Genomic DNA, 19,444 nt, shown 5'->3' with positions numbered 1-19,444 from the left:
CACACTGAATTAGATTTTCTTAAAATCACACAATTATTTTAATTTAATTCAATTTGAGTGGCTTTGATTCATCTGGTAGCATTCCTTCCTCTAGAGCTGGACCATGATACCCCATGCTGCAAGAGTGTGGTCAGCCCAGCTGAGATGGCTAATCCTGAGAATTTACAATCCTGTCTAGCTTCTTTATTTTTATAAACATCAACTCAAACGCTGCTTGTTTGGGGTCAATTTTTCACAACTTCTTTTCGCTTCACTGTGGATTCCAACACAAAGTGTGTATTCCCTCTTTATTGAATGAAAGTGGGGATGAAAAGAGAGGTGCTAAACACTTATCACTTTTAAACTCTAAAGAGAAGGGGCAGCGTCTGTCCCAGGACTCAGCACATTTTTCTGTAAAGGACCAGATAGGGAATAGTTTCAGTTTGTGGCTATACAGTCCCTGCCTCAACTACTCAGTGAAAAGCAGCCACAGATAATGTACAAATGAACATGGTTATGTCCAAATAAAACTTTATTTATGAAATAATTTGAATTTCATACAATCTTCACAGGTCATAAAATATTACACTTGTTTTTTTTTTCAATCGTTAAAAAATATAAAATGTATTCTTAGTTTAAAGATCATACAAAAATAAATGGTGGGCCATGATATGCTACCACTGTCCTGAGAATAGCGAGTCACTGTACACAAATAAGTAGCTTTTCAATCAATGCTTTCCCAGCTCAGGGCAGAGCAACGCTCACCAGTCATTTAGCCTGAGAGACAGAATCCGGAATTCTGATTCAACCCTTGCCCTGATGCTTTCCAGCTGTGACCTTAGGCTAGTCACATGATATCAGAGTCTCAGGCTGCTCATTTGTAAAATAGTGATTTTTTTTTTTCCAGCCTCCCTCACAGGGCTGGTGTGAACCTCAAATGAGATCATGGCTATGTAGTACTTTCTGAATATAAAAGCGTTATAGAAATGTTGAGGCATACAAGCTTTTTCATACAGTCTTATTTCAAGTTTCTTTTGTTGTGCCTCTACTTTCAAAAAGTACATCAACATTCTAATCATCCTTCACCAAACACTTCTTGCAGGACTGGTCTATGCCGGGCTGCGCCCTGAGGATGTACAGATGAGTTAGAACTAGATCCTGCCATCGGGGGTGGGAAGGAGAATTACTATGTGATGTGGTACCTGTGTAACAGATAGAATGAGCAGAGGTGGGAGAGACCAGCCCTGCTAGGGTGTAGATGGGGCGGTGAGTCAGAGAAGGCGTCGCAGTGAAGCTGCCAACACAGCAGCTCTGGGGCAGAGGATACTTCAGGGATGGCTTGCAAAGTGTGATAACATGGAGCAGCATGGAGAATTTGGGGAGCTTAAATAGCTGTGAGGAGCCCAACATAGGTGAGGGACCCCATTAGGCAAGGAGGCTGGAGTGAGGTGGCTAGAGGAGGGAGACAGAACTTTGTGTGCCATGCTAAAGAGTTTGAATTTTTTTCCTATAAAGGAAGAGGGGAGTCATTGAACGATTTAATCAAGGCAGTAACGTAACCACCTCTGGGCTCTGGGAAATTAACTCTGGGCAGCACATATGGAGGGGGAAATGTTTGGGCTGGGGGCAGAGGTGGAGGCAAGGAGACCAGTTAGAAAAGCTCTGTAATAAATGCAAATGAGTGATGAAGAGGAGCTGAACTATAGGGCAATAGCATTAGGATAGAAGAGAAAAGATATTTAGAAAAACTTGTGTACAGTAAATTAAAAGAATGTTTTAAAAGTGGAATCATATTAGGAATGCACTGTGGAAACATGGTATTATAGATATTGAATCCTTTCTAAATAAGTATAAAGGTGTACACACACAAATTGTCAGTCTCAAATTCCTTAAGTTTAGATGTTTGTCTTGAAGTTTTCTTCAAATTGGAGAGCCTGTACACTTGATTATTAGAGTATGATGCTTATAATTTCCAAGTAATCCATGTTAACAGCATTGATCTCTAAAGAGAATAATTGACAGAGTTTTCACAAAGTATTAACAAATAGAAAAGTGTCAGTCTCTGCTGAGATTTTAATGACCTTTTGCTTAAAACTTGATTTCTCTGTGTAATGCATCGTGATTTATGTTTTTGTTTCAGGAACAGGTCCAAGCTTTAAGGAACCGAGTCCAATTTCTCCACGTAAGTCTTTATGCAACTATTTCGAAATAGAGCCTCCTGGGCTTTTATAAGAATGAGTTAGTTATGAAGCGTTTGCCAGACTTTGAGTTTTGATAAGGAAATTTATGCTCTTACTCTCCCTCCTCCCTTTTTTTCTCATACTTTCTTTTTCCTCTCGTCTGTCCTTATTTCATTCTTTTACCCTCTGTACCTTTGCCACTTTTCATGTGAATTTGTTGACTCATTGGTGTGTATGGCCATACTGGAAAGGTAGTAACTTTCTTAATTTTAGAGAGAGAAGTTTGTCACTTGCATACTCATGAGTTGTGATCTGAAAGCATTGACTTACAGCTGTGGGAGTGGTTTGCTGTCATCAGCACTATTACCTCCTCAGAGAAGTAGGCTAAAGGAAAAAGTTGTACCTTCAAGACAATCTCTAACCCAAGGGGTGTTGCGGGGAGAGGACTTGCAAATAAAAAGAAAGGTGCCAACTACTGCAAAAAGATGCATTGGGAAGTATCTGGGCCAATTTCATCACTTTATATGGAAGAAACCTCTGATCCAGAAACATGTACTTGCCCGTGGTTGTAATTGGCAGTGAAGCAGCAATAGAACCTGGGCTTTCTGGCTGTGCACCCAGAGCTCTTCTAAGTGATGTTGCCTTGTGAGGAGAATCTGCTTTTTGTTTCTTCCCTAAAACTCTCCAGATCAGTCTTCATGGCTGACCCGATCGCATGCACGTGACAGTCAGTCTAGAGAATTCATTTCTACAAAGCACTTTATAAACCATTCTATTAAGTGTATTATTTTAATACCATGGAACGGTATGATATTGAGTGTATTATTTTATATAATTATATATTATTTCATGTATATTATATTTACTTACATATTAAGTGTATTATTTTATATATTAAGTATGTTATTTTAACAATGTCGTGGAACCCAGAAAGAGACACACGGACACATTCTCTTATACTTTCCTAGTCTGATTTTCATAAATGACATCTCTTATCTTTAGAATTTTAGAACGTTTTCACTAAAAGCTTTTAACCATGCCCCACTTTTGGATCTGTAGGCATAAAAAGGCAATTCATCTTTTAATATTGGTCCTGCAGACTAGAGTAAATTAAATGAGGTCAATGGCTCAGTTCATCTTAACCTCCAGAGAGTTCTTTCCAGTTCTTACTTCTAGGGGATCCCCAGCTCTTTTACACACTCCTTTTCTTCACACCCTGCCTTCAGCAGGTGAAGTAGTGCTATCCCCATGTTGCACAAGTGAAATGAACACAGCAAAGGGCACAAAGCTAGAAAAGTTGGGACCAGAACTTGGAAATTTGGATCCTTCCAGAATCTTCACCATGACGTACTTTTCCTGAGCCCTTTCAAGTGCTGTGGCTGCTCAAGGGTCACATTTGTCTACAACTGGATCATTTACACTGCAGTGAATTGAAAGGCAGAAATGTAATTTGTATAGAGATCAGCTGGAGTTGCTTCTGACTAGAGAGGAACATAGAAACAATATTGAAATAATGGGGAGAGCCTATATACATTTATATTATAAAAACAGAGACATTAGAAATCTTCATTCTCCCAAAACCCACTCTCCCTTGGAAACTGATTTTGACTTTCTATAAGTGATTCAAAGAAGGTAGTTCTCTTAAATGAAAGGAAATGTTCTATTTCTGAGTCTGGAATTAGTTTCAAATATAAAAATCTTTGCCAAACAGAGAAACAATTGGTTCTATTTATGTGTTTTGCTGACCATAAAACTAACATCACTGCCCACTGAGAAGTATTTCCGTTCCCCTCATAGAAAGATCACGGTTGGAAAAGTGTTAAAAAGTAGATTGTTTTAAATGACACAATATGTAGTTGTTAAGATTGAGGATTTAATATGAGGAGATCAGTGAAATGTTATAATCCACAGGAATAGTTTATCCTTCCTCTGTTTTCTCTTTCTCACCCCTTCCTTCCTTTTATCTTTTATACTTTTAAATGCTCATGAAAACATGTTGGTAAAGTATTTGAAGTGTGTTTTCCGTGTAGTGTCTTACTACACGGAATTCAATGAATAAGAAGGAATAACTCAGATTTTGATAATGGAAGTTCACCTTATTTTCCCAAGCATCTTAGCCTCTGAATTTTCAAGCCTCTTTACCATTCAAATATAGGTCCTCAGACTAAGACAATGAACCACGGACTTCAGGTTTTACAGTTTACAAAGCTGATTTCTTAGTAAGTTTGTTGCTCAAAATATGGCACACTGAGGGTATCTTGGAAATCTGATAATTTTATTTTTCTTTCGAGAGAAGATTTGCAAGTTACAAATACACAGTATATTTTGCTAGAATTCTCCTTTCATCCTCAGACTTTACTAGTCAGTGCTCAGCCTTTCTGACAGTGCTTGTGAAGCAAATACAAAATTGCAATGTATGATGCAGACTCACTTAAAATGTGTATTGATTTCTCTTCCCTCTAGCAATTTTCCATGGTCTGGACACCCTAACTGTGATGGGCATTGCGTTTGCAGCATTTGTGATTGGAGCCCTCCTCACGGGGGCCTTGTGGTACATCTATTCTCACACAGGTTAGTGTGACTGTTAAATAATAGTTGGTGCACGTGCTTGTGTGCTTGCCACACAGCAGACGCGCAGCGTTTTGTTGCATGAATGAACAGATGAAATAATGAATGAAAGTGAAAGTTCATTCCCATGATTTTCATGTTTATGTATCTGACATAAATTGGGGCTTGCAAAAATATAATTTGCTTTAATTTAAGCAGTTTTAGGAAAGGGATGTGTAAACTATTTACGTTAATTGCAATTGAGATGTTGGTGAAGTTTAGCTTCTAATAAAGCTATTTTGTGGTTTGGGTTTAATTAAAGAAAGGTAATGTAGACGAACTGGAAATATAAACCATTCCCCCAAAGCTCAAGACTTCAGAATAGGTATATATATGGGCAGGAAGGAAAAAGGGAAGCCAAGATTTCATTACCACATCTGCCACGGCACCGAACACTGTCCATCAGAGTCTCTAATCAATGGCTGAAACCATAATTTCTTGACCTTTTAAAAATCCATACCATGTCCTCTTTGATAAACATGAAATTCTCGTGTCTTTCTATAATGTTATTTAAATTTTCAAAGTACATTTCCATGAATTGTAAACAGAAATGGCAAAACAAACCGTTTTGTTTTCAACTTGCTCTTCCACCCCCAAAATTCTAACGTGCGCTTCCTCCTACCTACCCCTTCCTGCCAATCCCACCATTGAAACATTCTGGCCTAAGCAGAGGACCCTTTCTGACCCCAGTACAGATGCCAGCCCAGCAATTGGAGTCTATAGTGCAGTGGGGAAGGAACACATGGGCTTCCCTTCTATTGCTTCGTCCTTAGGTTCCTTGTAAACATGGGAAGGAAAGACATGCACTTTGAAGCACATCTAGTGAGCTAGTTGTCTGTTCTTGGAGGCTTGTAGTTTATACAGCAGATCCTTGAGTCGTATTGTTTGGTTCAACTCATTTCATTATAATGTTGATGAGATGCAGTAGTAATACAGTAGGAACATAACTCTTGTTTATATCAATTAGCCTGTGATAAAATTGTTTTCAGTATATGTTGTTTTGCTTAAAGTTGCGGAAACTAGAGATGACATTACGTGAGGACTCTACTGTGAACCTAGGTAAACTGATGCTGGATCAGTCGGTGCCAGTGGCAGGCCCAGACTTTCTGTTTAGAATTTCATTAATTCTCCATTGAATCAATGAATGCCCCCATCTTTGGCCTTACCATGGACCACCCAAGTAGCCAAGCTGAAAGGATGCCTGCTATAAAGGGAAGAGAAGCACGGATGGGCATTTTGAGAAGTCATATCTTAATCCTCATGAGAATCTTCATTTCAAATACTGCGCCCTCCAACTGAGTTATTTTAGATTATGGCAGAAGGAGAGGAAGGAACCTTTTGGCGCCTAGCACGGGAAAGTCACACAATCCAGAGCAAAAGTGTAGGAGAGTTTAATAGTGGGGCTTTGAGACCTTAATTTATTTTTCCTCATTAGCAACCTGGGAGTGAAGTGGATTTCAAGTGTGAGAGAGAAAATAAGACTCTTAAGTGTAGTAATTTTGAGGATATTCAAGTATCTGTGAACCAATTTAGGAATATTCTTCCTTGAACAGTTTATACAAGCACCAGAAGGGACAGCTTTCAGCAAAGTATCATTTTAGAGCAAATAATTTTGTCACAGGAATACTGACATGTTCAGATCTCAGACTTACCATTCTTTGCAGCTTTTTCCAACCTCCTGCACGGCTGTGGGGTTCTAGAGCTGTTAGCAGCTTATGCTGTACATTGGGAATGAACTTGAAAGTACTCCAAGAGGAGGACGCTGTAGCCCAGAGGATTTTCTGTGGGCTAGTCACCCGCAGACGCTTCACATATGCCTGCTGAACTGTGACTGGCTTTGGTCACAGAACTACACCCTCAAACCCCGAAAGCTAATCCCAGGCCAGGTAGGAATAGGGCAACCAAATGACACTCACTATTGGAACACACCCCACCGAAGTCCCTCTGATAATCGCAGACTCGTGTCCACAGCCACACTCACAAACCTGGTAAAAAGCCAAGCCTGGTTTTACGGCATACATTGTTGCTCATTCAGTTCCCAGCTTTGTTGTGACTGCTCTCTGCTCTCCCAAACCAGAGACTTAAGGAGAAGTTTTCACGTTTTGTTAATAAGAAATGGATTTCTAAGTAGATTGAAGAAAAACAAAGCCAAAAATCCTTCCTATGATGGTTTCCAGCAAAATAAATTATGCTGTTTTGGAAGCTAAAAGGCTTACAGACACTGTCATTTGGGCTCTCAACCTGTTAGCACCCTATATGATACAGCTTCAAAATAACTTTTTATTAAAAGCTGTAACCTCTGGTTCATTTTAAAGACTGCTCATAAGGAATACCATAAGTGTCATACAAGGATGAAAAAGGCTCATTTCGGGACCCAACGTTAGTTTCCTGTCCAGAACCCCCTCAGTTTCATACCTGGGTCAGTTCTCAGCAAGTTTAGATAAAAGAGATCATAATGCAAGGGCCAGTGAGGAGAGGTATATACACAAACACTGACTCGGTCCATTCAATTTCCACAAAAATCTAAGCTGTGGAACTCAGACCTTATATGGCATATTTGAGGGTTCAGGCAGCATTTGCCTGTATGTCAAAAACAATCCTTAATTTGGATGACTTCCCTTTGATTAGCTGTCCCTTCCATCTGCAGCACAGAGCACAAAACCAAGTCACATGTTTGAATTATGGATATCTACTTACATACCTGGAATGTGTATTAGTGTCAAAGTGCTGGGTCCCCACTTTATCATATGACAGCTTTGGGCACAATAAGGGATTCTTTCTTAAGGCTGTATTACCTCTATTTGGAAAACTCCATTCCTAAAACTTCCACTCTCCACTAATAATGGTGCACAGAGGAGGGGCAGTCAGATGGAAATGGAACCATCGAATCTTCATGCTCCTGGGAGCCTAGCCAGTTCAGGGGTCCCTAACCACTAGTCCATGAAGGTCCCAAAAGTCATATGCAAAATTATATGTTTGTTTTTGTTTTTGTTTTGTTTTGAGGGGAGAGGGAAAAGCATTTGTTTTTATGTTTTGGTGAGACCTTTTAGCTTTATCATAGTAGTATATACACATAGTTTAGAGGCTGAAATAGTACTATAAGACTTGTTAGGAAAAACATGAGTCCCCTGCTGCCCACTCCCTTTTCTTGATCTTCAAAGTACTAATTTTTAATCTCAGAGATACGGACATTAACCCGTATTGCTAAATAACATGAGTAAATTTCTACTTCTTGACTTACCAGTTTTAGGCCTTTTCTGTTGACCTCTTATTATGGAAAATGAGAATTTAGTTCTCTTTCACCCCTGTGCCTCAATCATACATTCATGCCCTTCTTTTCCTCCTACCCCCACCATCCTCCTAATAGTGAAATTTTGGTTAGATCAGTATTTACTCTTTACATTATTATGACTACCGAAATGTTAATCACAGTCTAGCCATGTAGTTCGTATAATATTGTTTCTCCTGCATGACTTAATTTTCCCTAGAAGTAATAATTGTTTCTCCCCCCACTCCCACATTAGCTTAGTTTTCTATATACTTATCACTAATTCACCTGTTGACTCTCTTCCAGTTGTCCCAAACTTCTCTTAACACATTTAGACATCAGGCCTTCTACCAATTCGTTTTCTTCGACAAATCTTAACTGGAGCTTTCTGACCTGCTCCTGTCTGAACTGGTTGCCCTCTAAGTTTGGACACTGCTGACTTCCTACATTCTTTCACCACTATTCTGGGAATTCCCTGCACTTTTGAGTTGAGGATGTCCTGTGTCATGTATCCATGTCTTCCTCCTCCTTGGTTTAAAGGGTATGTAAGATGGAAATGTTTTTCACACCTTGCAGTCTGAAAGTATCCTAATTTTATACAAACACTTGGTAGATAGTTTGGTAAGGTATAGAATTTTAGATTATAAATAATTTTCCATTAGAATTTTGAAAGCACTCCTCATTGACTGTTTAGCTCTGAAGATTGCTTTTGGGAAATTCAAAGCCATTCAGATTCCTGACCTGTTTGTTCATTCTGGAAGAAATTTTACAATCATTGTCCTTGATTTAGGTATATTTTCATCCATAATTCTGGGCATTAGTGGAGCCCTTTCAGTCTAGAAACATGTTCTTCAGCATTAAGATTCTTTTTTTTTTTTTAGAATTATCAGGGTTTTTTTCTCACCCCTATTTTCTCTGTTCTCTCATTCTAGAAATCATATTATTTAAAAGTTGAACCTCTTGAATTGTCCTCTAATTTTCTTTTCTTTCCTGTTTCCTGTCTTTTTCCTTTCTTTGTTTATTTTCTAGATCTCTTCATCTTTACCTTTCATTTTCCTATTGAGTTTTTAATACTGCCTTCAAAATCTTAAATTCCAAGAAATTTTTTTCTATGAATTAAAAAAATATATCCTATTCTTGTCTCATGGGTGCAATATCGTATCTCCCTGAGAATATTATTATAGGATTGTTTAAGAATAAGGAAGTTCTGAGCTTGTGGGTGGGACATATTGATAGTGAACTTCCATTTGGGTGATCTGGCTTGGCCTTTTATTCAAGAACTCTTGATAATCACATCTTTGGATTTTTTTCTCTTGAGCTCATCAGGTTTCCTATAAAACAGGTTTTCCTGTTTCCTTCCTGAAGGGTGTAGGTTTGGCTGTCAGCATTCTGGAGGTCAGAGCATTCAACATATAGGTGTCCGTTTAACCTTCCTTTTTCAGCGTGGTTCTCTTCCCTCACCTATGCCTCATGTTGATCATTCCCGAAACCCTCAGTTTCATCCTCTTTAGAGAGTAAACTTCCTGTCTTCCTCCCGGATGAGGAAGGGCAGGGTCCCAGCTCCATGGAGTAAAGAAGGGGATTTAGAGAGACCTTAGTGCTTCTTATACAGAAGTTCAGTCAACCCCACTGTGTGTATCCCTATGTTCACCCTCTCTTGTAGGGGTACCTAATGCCAGCATTTCCTGAGCTGTTAAGGGTTCTGTGTTATAACTTGGTTGTTTCTCAGCTTTTTCTACTGCAGGCTTAGGCTCTCATCTCTTGAATCTGCTAAGTCAGTTACTACTCACCAGCTTCCAGTATTTTATTGCTATTACCACCACTCTGGCTTTCTTTCTTATAGGTTTATGCCTTTTAAAAATCTGTAAATTGTCATTTTGGTGAGATTTTCCCACAGGCCTATGAGTTGGTTGCAATTTTGTACCAATTAATGTCTTTTGATATCCTAATTGTAATTATTTCACAAGGTCACTCCTGTAACTAGATGACCTTTACTTTAAAGAAGTTTTCAATCAGTTTTTATCAATTTCAAAAAATTATCCCTCCCCATTCTCCAAGCTAACAGACCTTTCTGTGGCAGGCAAATCTCTGTAGGAGGGGTGGGTTAGGTGTTGTTATAATTTATCTTTACTTGCCTTTATGGCCCATGAATATATGCACGCAAAGTTTGATGATAATAAGAGAAGGAAGAAGGGAACGTAGAGGGAAAAGGATTGGGGGCGGGGAGAATGAGGGGAGGCCAAACTACACGTGTATCTGTACAACCTTTATTCTGACAATACAACCTATTGTCAGAAATTGGACTTGAAACTCTAATTTGTTCAACTGCTAGTCTTGTTACCAGATCCAGGTATATTAATTATGTTTCCCTTTAGTAAACAGAGATAATTCCTACATCACTGGGTTATTGGAGGTGAGAGTGCTTAAGCAGGAAATGTATGTGAAAAGCTTTCTGAACTCCAAAGTCCTACAAAAATATAGGATATTTAAGGTTACTCAGATGTGTAGGCAGAAAAAAAATCCAAGAGTGGAAGGAACACTATGTTTCACAGAGCAAAATAAAATGCTGAAGTCTTGAATTAGGTGTGCCAGTCCCAATCCCGCGGGCTTCTATTCAGCAAGCCTCGGTTGAACACACCATGTGTTCTTAAAGCACATACCCAAATCTACCTGAGTCAGATGCATCAGGAACAGATGGGAACTCTGATGTAAATGTAAGGAAGGCAGGATCCACTCTTCACCCAGGTGCTCAAGTTAAGTTAAAATAAGATACATACCCACCAAAAACCAAGTGCAGATGCAAACCACTGGCCATATTACAGGAATATAGAAAGAAAGTGGTAGGCAGGACATGTTGAAAGATTTTAATTCCTGCCTTGGATCATTTTTCCCTTTCCCCATAACTTATAACAACATCTAATCCCCCCACTCCTGCAGAGTTTTGGCTGCAAGAAGAAGGTCTTGTAGCTTGGAAAGTGGGGAGGGACAGTTTTTGAAAATGATAAATAGTAACTGAAAATGTCTCTAAACTAAAGGTTGAGCTTATGAAATAATTACAATTAGGATATCAAGAAATTGAGACATTAATTGGTACAATATTGCAACCAACACATGGGCCTAGAGGAAAATATCTTTGTGTTCTTTCCAGCATCAAGTACTATTAAATCTAAATCACCCTCAGGCATATGGTTTTCAATTCAATGCTTAAATATCTCCTAAGAAAAAAATTCCATAAATTCCCCCTATAACTAATCCTCATAATCAGCAAGTTATTTTCTGTGTGACTGAATCCTTATCACTGCCATTTAAACTCATTTCCTCATGTTTTGCCTTCAAGCAAGATAAAGAACAGCTGTCTGTTCCTCTTTGTAATAATCCCCTGTGGGCAATATTTGCAAACAGTCTCCTTTGGGCTAACTAATCGATATCCCTCTTACTTTCTTTAAAATTCTTCTGTGTTGTGGTTTCCCCATAGAGCCTCTCCATTGTTATTCACATTTTTCTTAGATCAAGTTTCTTCCTCAGGACCCACCACCCTAAAAAACTGCTAGATAAGAGCCCAGTTGTAAAGTAGACCCGCCAAAGGGGTGGCAGGAAATCAGATCAGGACAACTCCATGCCAAGCTAAAGAAATAAAACAAATTATCCCTTAATAATTTTTTTGTTTTTATTTCTAAAATATCTCTGGCAGTACCTAGGCTCAGCCACAGAACAGGGTGGGATTAATCCTTTTCCTAACATACCCTCCTCCTGGGTACCCCATGTCTCTTTCCCCTCCTCATTCTCCCTCCTCCCCAAATCTTTCTTCATCAGTGTGCGTTTGAGATTTTAGGAGCAAAGCATGAAGACTGAACACATTTCTGATGCCAAATTTGATATTTGTGAGCAAGGAGCTTTCCTTGAACTCCTTACATTCACTAAGTGGGCTTACTCTGCTTAACCCTGAGAGTCTTCCCTGCCCACCTTCTCCAGAAGTACACTGATTGTATTTGTCTCCCAAGGGATAGTTTAGAAAAAAACAGTGCTCCAAGAAATCAAAGGTCACTTTGATAGAGAACAGAAAACCAAAGGACCCATCTCAGAAAACCCTGGGTTTAAAAAAAATTTTTTAAGCAGTTGCACCTGCACGTTAAATTTTCTCATGGTGACTTTCTCTGTAGTGCCACTTCCATCTAACAATAAAAAATAAAAATAAAAATACTTGACTTCCTCAAAAGGTGAAAGGTTTTTTAACAACTTGGTTATATTGAGAAATACCGTGTCTTGCATGTGAAAATAGCCACAGAGGTAGAAGAGATAGTCTAACGAAAGTGTTTTCAACATTTCCAAGCAGATTTTCAGACAGAGATTCTCCTTGGCACATTATCGTCTCAAGTCAATAGGTTATTAGGTTGAAGTTGACTTGCCTACCTTGGTGAAACATATCGTGCAGTCTCAAGTATCGGGGGCTTCTTTGTTTTGTTTTATGTGGGGTTTCATTTTGGACCGTGTTTTGCATCAGCAGCACAAGAGTTTCCAAAACTCAGGAAGTTAAAGACCTTTGTAATGGGCACTGATTAAAATAAACTGACATGGCAACAAATTATATTTGGCAAGTAGACGTTGGAAAGCAAATATTCAGGCTTCCTGGGCAGGGAGTAGTACTGGCACTTTTCCTGAATGTGAATAATCCAGCACACGTCAAGTCCTGGATGAGACAGAGTGGTTCACTGTTAATAGATGAGCCAAGGCCATCTTACTTGAGCTGCTATCAGGCTGAACAAATGAAGCCCAGGTGAGCCAAAGGCCGGGGCAGTGGGGGTGTTGACTTACCTCCTGCTTTCCTGATGTATCCTTTATTTAAATGGGGGGAAGATATATTTAAAATGTGCTTCTCACACAGCCACATTGGTCCTTCTAATTAATAACATGAGGAGCCAGCTGGGTGTGGATCAACATGTGGGTTGTGAGGGGGCTGCATTTTTAAAGTATATCACGAGTTGTTCAGGTCTCTGGAGGGGTTTTCTTCGTGGGGGGAAAGGGTTGTGTGGACATCAGAATAGCTAAGAGATTAGATTTCCCTCTAGAAATAAAACTCCTCCCTCTGTGGGAAATGTGAATTCCTGGCAGAAAGTCACTGTATGGAGGCAAAGTCCCCCACTTTTAATTATATATACACATGACGGGTAGAGGGCAGTGCTGGGGAGGGTCCAAAATATAGACTACTAAAAAAGAAGAGTGAAAATACAGTGTTTCTCTGCTTCTGAAGAATACTGACCCCCTGTCTCCCCTTCATCCCACCAACCCTGGAAGAAAAGATAATCAGAAATACAGCAAGGGCCAAATATGCTTGTTTCATGTAAATGCCCTGAGGTTGATGCAAAAATGTGTGCTGTAGCTGTAGGGGTCTAAAATGGGTGACAGGGAAGCTATAACCAGACCCAGGGGCATGAGCCGATTCTACATTTTGCAGAACTGCTTGTTTGGCAGATGCTTTTGAGGGGCCCAGAAAGGGAATGGAAGTTCCTGTACTTGGAGGGCAGAGCCTTTGCTCATGTGTTTTCGACTGATAGCTGTGTATTTTCAGTGCAACAGGAAAGAGGAGACTCATTCATAAACAGACCTGCCCTCTGGGGCTTCCCACGTTGGAGAGGGGTGGGGAGAGACTGTTGACCAAACCTTCATGAAGTTTATACTGGGGCTTTTCAAAGAAGATGCAGTGCTTGTCGTTGGAGAGCCTTGGTCACTTTTCCCCACCTAGAGCCATTTTTGAGGGCTGCCCTGAGGCCAGTTTCACTGAAAAAGGACTTAACTCTAGAGGCGTTTGCAGTGCTAAATGCAAACCATGTGTGTGACCCGGGGTTTCCTCCCTCTCCAAAGCACTGCGCATTTGGCAAAGGGAGAGGTTTAGCTCAAATGCAGTGGGGTGTGTAATGAAAAGTGGGATGTTTACTGTGTTAGGAGATACTCACACTGCACCCTACAGTGAGCCCCAAGATGGAGGGGGGCTGTTCCCTCGCAACCTCAGTCCCCATATGCAAACAGCTAAACCCCTTCCCCAAAAGATTTTTCTGAGAGCAGGCTCCTCCCACCTTCATTTCTCAGGTAGGTTATGTGCTTGGGGCACAGGGCTCTCTCTGCTGTGCATAGAGTGAAACCTAGGCTTTCCCAGCCCCATTTTGAACAGTGCATTCAGAAAAAGGCCCCTAAACTGCCAATGGTCTCTTATTACAGTTTAAAGGTCTCACCTCCCAAACACTACAATGAGAAAAGATGGACACTGTTTCCTGAATACACATACGGGTCAGTTGGATCACACAGTGCAGCTGGTGGTGGTTTCTTCCAAGTTTGTAGACACTGAAATCCTAGGGCTTCATCCTGAACTATTAGGGGTCTTAACCATTATAACTGCCTGTCAGTCAACTAAAAAAAAAGAAAAAGGAAAAAAAAAACCACACACACAAAAACCAGTTCTCATTTTTCCATGCAGGAAGCTTTAAAAACAAAACATCAACCGAAAGAACAACCTTATGGTATAAGGCTTTCTGCCCATGATTGACAAGAATATCAGATAAAATGGCAAAGAGAAGAATGGTCTTTCCAGGAATGCACACATAACGAGTCTTTCTTTTCCCCTTTTCTTTATCACCCACAGGGGAGACTGCAGGGAGGCAGCAAGTCCCCACCACCCCGCCAGCCTCGGAGAACAGCAGTGCGGCCCATAGCATCGGCAGCACACAGAGCACGCCCTGCTCCAGCAGCAGCACGGCCTAGCCCGGCCGACCACTGCCAAGGGCAGGCAGGGCCTGGCCGCAGATGTCCAGACGCCAAGAAGGCTTGATTGTGGTTCCCTTGTAAAGAGAGTGAATTTCAATATAAACATCACCTGTTGTATTCACCCCACCACCACCACCACCCAGGGCTAACGGAAAGGCGACCCCTGGACTTCTGTAACACACTAGAGTTCATGTGCGAAAGCTAAGGTGGTGGCCTTCTCCACCAGCTCCTCCCATGCCTGGGGTTTTCAATGTGAAACACATGCCAGTTTTTAAAATGCTGCTTTGTCCAGGTAAGAACAGCCATAATTTGGGGCCCTGAGTTTTACATAGACTCAAGGAGTTGGTAAAAGGATAATATCCAGATAGTAGAACCAGTGAGATATGGCCAAAGATTCTTTTATAACTGAACTAAGATGTAAACTAAGAAATGCTTCATGACTTTGTAAGTGCGTTCCTCCCTGTCTAATTTGCACCTTGGGGATGCACACTTCTCACCTTGCTGCCACACCCTGTGGGGGCTGATGTGTCCGCTGGATGGGTGCTGCCCTCAGGGACTATATGCTGACACACATCAAGGCAACATTCCTTTCTTGTGCCCTGGGCCAAAACCCAGTGTGGATGACCTTCTCAGCTTCCTCTTTCTCCCCACACTAGCACACTGACTGCAAAAATGTCTAATGCAAATTTTGTATTTATAGACATAGAGAAATTGCAAATGGCCAAAGTCTGGGACTGCAGATGCGGGCCTGTTTATGACACTGTGTTCTGATAAATTAGTGTATAAATTTGGGCAAAATTCAATTGTAAAGTTGAGGAGGAATTTGCTCGGTGATATATATACCAGTAAAAGCATGTAATATGTCATCTGGCACATTCGTTTTCTCAGTCGAAGAAGAAAAAATTCATTCCCCTTTTAAAAATGCTTATGCCTTCAGAGTTGAAACTTATTCTTAAATATATTTGGGAGAATTGGTGTTTCCTCTAAAAACATGTTAACCTTTTTAATAGACCCTTTTATAAAAACCAAACTCTCGTAAGATGTAAATGCATGGCAGATCCTGTTGGATTCCAGTGGGTTATCTGAACAGTGTCACCACTTCTGCCAAGAAAGTGCTGAGATGTGGAAAAGGGCACTCATTTGGATTGCTTTAGTTCTCGTGCCTTAAATATAGCCCAAACTCAAAAAGGATTTGAGATGGAATAATGGAATAATATGATGCCACTTTGTAGCTAAAATAAGCTCAACTGATACCTCTATGTTAAAAAAGAATGCCAAGGGAAAATTTCCGTGCCAAATCATTTACTACTGAGGATAGCTTTATTGCAAATAAATATTATTCTTTGTCTATATTTCCCCCAAACGACTCAGAGTTCTACAAATAGAGTAGGCTAGATTCTACCCGCAAATACTCATATTCGTAAGTAAATCTCATTGCCCTTAAAATAAGGGAAGTTGTGCCTGGTTCTCTGTGAATGGAACCTTAATGCTGATGAGACCACCAAGACCTAAGGACAGTGTCTACAAGACACGGTAGGTGGAGGCAAACAATCATTCTTACTGAATTATAGATTAGTAGTCTGGTTGATTCGACAGGTGTAAACATTCAATCAGGATCATTTTAACCAAAACACATTACTGGAGGGCTAAGATTTCCAAGCTGTCTACATTGATAATTTTGCATATTTCCACATACAAATGAAGACATGAGATTAGAGAATATTTTTCCTTCAGTTAACTTTTTTTTAACATAAAGGTATCATAGTGGAGGACCTAGATTATGCTACCTGTGTTTGAAAATAATGCGCTTTGCCTAACCTTCAGCAGAATGTATTGTTTTAGCATATTCTATGTATAAAAAAGTTTAAAGATGTCTTCAAAGAAGACTAGAGTCTTTAAGTCACTTATAGCTATATTTTACTACAAAAATTTGTGTATAAAGATATATTTAACTGTTTTAGATTTTAAAAAAAGTTACTCCATATGAAATGTTTAATTTCAGTTACTGTGAATTTTTTTGATCAGTTCTTTGCTTTTTAAAAATCCGTCTCCTTCCTGTTAAAAAGAAAATTAGTTATTAGATATTAAAAGATCCAGTTCTTAGATGGACAGGGTTAAAACCTTTTGTAATATATTTAAATGTATATTTTTGAGAGAGATGCTACATTGCCAATGATTTTATAAGTAATTTAAAATTAATTTACAAATTTATAGATGCAAACCAAAAGATTTTAAAAATAAAAAGTCAGTTTTATTTGTTTGGGTCTTATTGTCAAAAGTATTGTTTAGATCAAGAAATCCATGTTGATGAATCTGGATCCCATGTTAATTGGAGAGTGAATGTCATTAAGTATTTCTGAAATGTTTCTTTAAAAAATGAACATAAAAAAAATAGTTTTCTCCCTAGCTTCTCTGTCATAGCATTTCCAATTGCTTCATACTTCACAGTTTTAATACAAAATACAAGCTCAACTTTATAACACATTTTGCAAGTTTCTATAAAACTGTTGTTATATTCCAGTTAAATTCTATCTGCAAAGTCTTGCTACTTCTGCAGGCTATGGCCCTGATTCACAGAGGCCATTTTTGTTTTGTTCTGTTTGATGCTAAAGCTATTGATGTAATGCTCCAAACTCCAAGGCAGATTGTATAACATCCTATAGCTTTTTACCATGTGGTGTTTACCAGCTGTTACTCTGTGTTTTGTAAGTCAGAAATTCCTTCTGTCTAAGCTGTTTCGATAGCATTTTCTAAACAACAACCAAAAAAATGGTCTTTTCATTATCTGTAATAAGATTGTAAAGCCATTTCCTGTGTGTGTTCTGTAGTGGGCATGATTGTGAGTGTGTGTGGGGGCACGTATTTGCGTGCCAGTCTTTTTTGTACTGTAACTACCTCATAATTTGAGTGATGGCCGTACTGCTGGTTATATTAACAGAGCACATTTTGTTGGGTGAATCATGTGTGTGATTTTTTTTTCCTGTTTGTTTTAGCTGGGGGTTGTTCATGAAACTGACATGGTTTTTCTAAAAAGGACTATTATCAGTTTCCAAATACAATACTTCTCTCTTCTGGTTTTTCCTGAATGAGCCTGATTTTGTTGCTGTTTTTCATCGTCTAGGAGGGTAAAAAGAGTACCCTTAAAATCCCTGTGGCCAGTTTGAACACCCCTGTTGTATGTAGTCTTTTCTCTGTTCAATGTGTCAGCAATTTTGTGAACATGCTTAGATACATAGTTTTTATAACCACAGTTTTAAGTACTTTATCTGTGCATAATAAAAAGATATATATCAATTATTAATACATGTCTTGTTTGGTCATCATTAAATTCTACCCTCAGGCTGATATAAAACCCTTTTTCATTGTGACTTTCTCCTAAATTTATCTTCTGATACAACTGTGTTGATGAGAGAGGGGAATGGCTAAGAGAATACCCTAGACTCATTAGAGCAGAGGGAAGGGGTGGACAGACCAGAAGGAGAGTGCAGCAGGAGTTGTCACTCTTTTTTTTTTTTAATTTATTGGGGTGACAATTGTTAGTAAAATTACATAGAGTTCAGGTGTACAATTCTGTATTACATCATCTATAAATCCCATTGAGTGTTCACCACCCAGAGTTGTCACTTTTCTTAGAAGATTGTGGCAGGAGATTTAGAGGTGGGTGTCAGCTTTGGAATCACTCCTGGGCTTTCTGTCAATCTCCTAGCGGCAAAGAAAGAGAAATAATATGTGTGTTGGATTTACTCTTTTCATTCCCTCCAAATACCCCAATGTAGCTTCCAGCATTCTCTCTCAAGATGGCACTACCATCTTCCTGCTGTCTAAGCCAGAGAAAGTTGGGAATCTAACTTCACTCCTCTTTGGCCCCCACACTCCCAAATTAATAAATCCAAGTGTATTCTATCTTTGGAATATCTCTTTCTCCAAACTATGGACTTATTTCTACTCCTACTGCAGTTACCCAGATTCTGATGCCCATTATCTCTCAAGCTGAATCATTGCAACAGCCTAACTAGTATGTTGACGTCCCAGTTTATTACCCTCTAATTCTTTCTCTACCATGCAGCCAAAGGAATCCTAAAAAGACTCAAATCACATCACTTCCCAATTTAAAGCCTTTAAATAATTCCTCCATTTGCCTCAGGGTAAAATTCAAACTCCTAAACATGGTTTAAAGAGAATAATCTGCCTACCTTCCCCGCCACTTCTCTCACCTCTCTGGAGCTCAAGTTCTATGTGGCATATAACATCCCCCCACCACCACCACCAATTTATATTACGAAAACAATTGTTTTATTACTAAGGATTGAATTACTGTGTTTCCCCCAAAATAAGACCTAGTCAGACAATCAGCTCTAATGTGTCTTTTGGAGCAGAAATTAATACAAGACCCGGTCTTATGTTATATAAGACCGGGTCTTATATAAGACCCAGTCTTTTATATTATATTATATTATATTATATTATATTATATTATATTATATTATATTATATTAATTATATTAATTATATTAATTATATTAATTATATTAATTATATTAATTATATTAATTATATTAATTATATTAAAGACCCGGTCTTACAGTAAAATAAGACCAGGTGTTATATTAATTTTTGCTCCAAAAGATACACTAGAGCTGATTGTCCGGCTGGG

The 19,444-nt window shown here is 39.2% G+C and overlaps 1 protein-coding gene across 1 annotated transcript in view; it reads left to right on the top strand.

The window, feature by feature from the left end:
- The window catches only part of TGFBR3 (transforming growth factor beta receptor 3), a 185,861-nt gene extending 167,770 nt beyond the window's left edge, over positions 1–18,091 (top strand). The window contains exons 15-17 of the mRNA XM_019753067.2: positions 2,120–2,161; positions 4,623–4,730; positions 14,669–18,091. Coding sequence (XP_019608626.2) covers positions 2,120–2,161; positions 4,623–4,730; positions 14,669–14,787 — 269 coding nt within the window. The 3' untranslated portion in view covers positions 14,788–18,091. The remainder of the gene's footprint in view (positions 1–2,119; positions 2,162–4,622; positions 4,731–14,668) is intronic.
- Positions 18,092–19,444: the final 1,353 nt, after the last annotated feature.

The sequence above is a fragment of the Rhinolophus sinicus genome, linkage group LG06 (genome assembly GCF_036562045.2).
Source record: "Rhinolophus sinicus isolate RSC01 linkage group LG06, ASM3656204v1, whole genome shotgun sequence".
Classification (NCBI taxonomy): Eukaryota; Metazoa; Chordata; class Mammalia; order Chiroptera; family Rhinolophidae; genus Rhinolophus; species Rhinolophus sinicus.
This window is presented reverse-complemented; position numbering and strand designations above follow the sequence as displayed.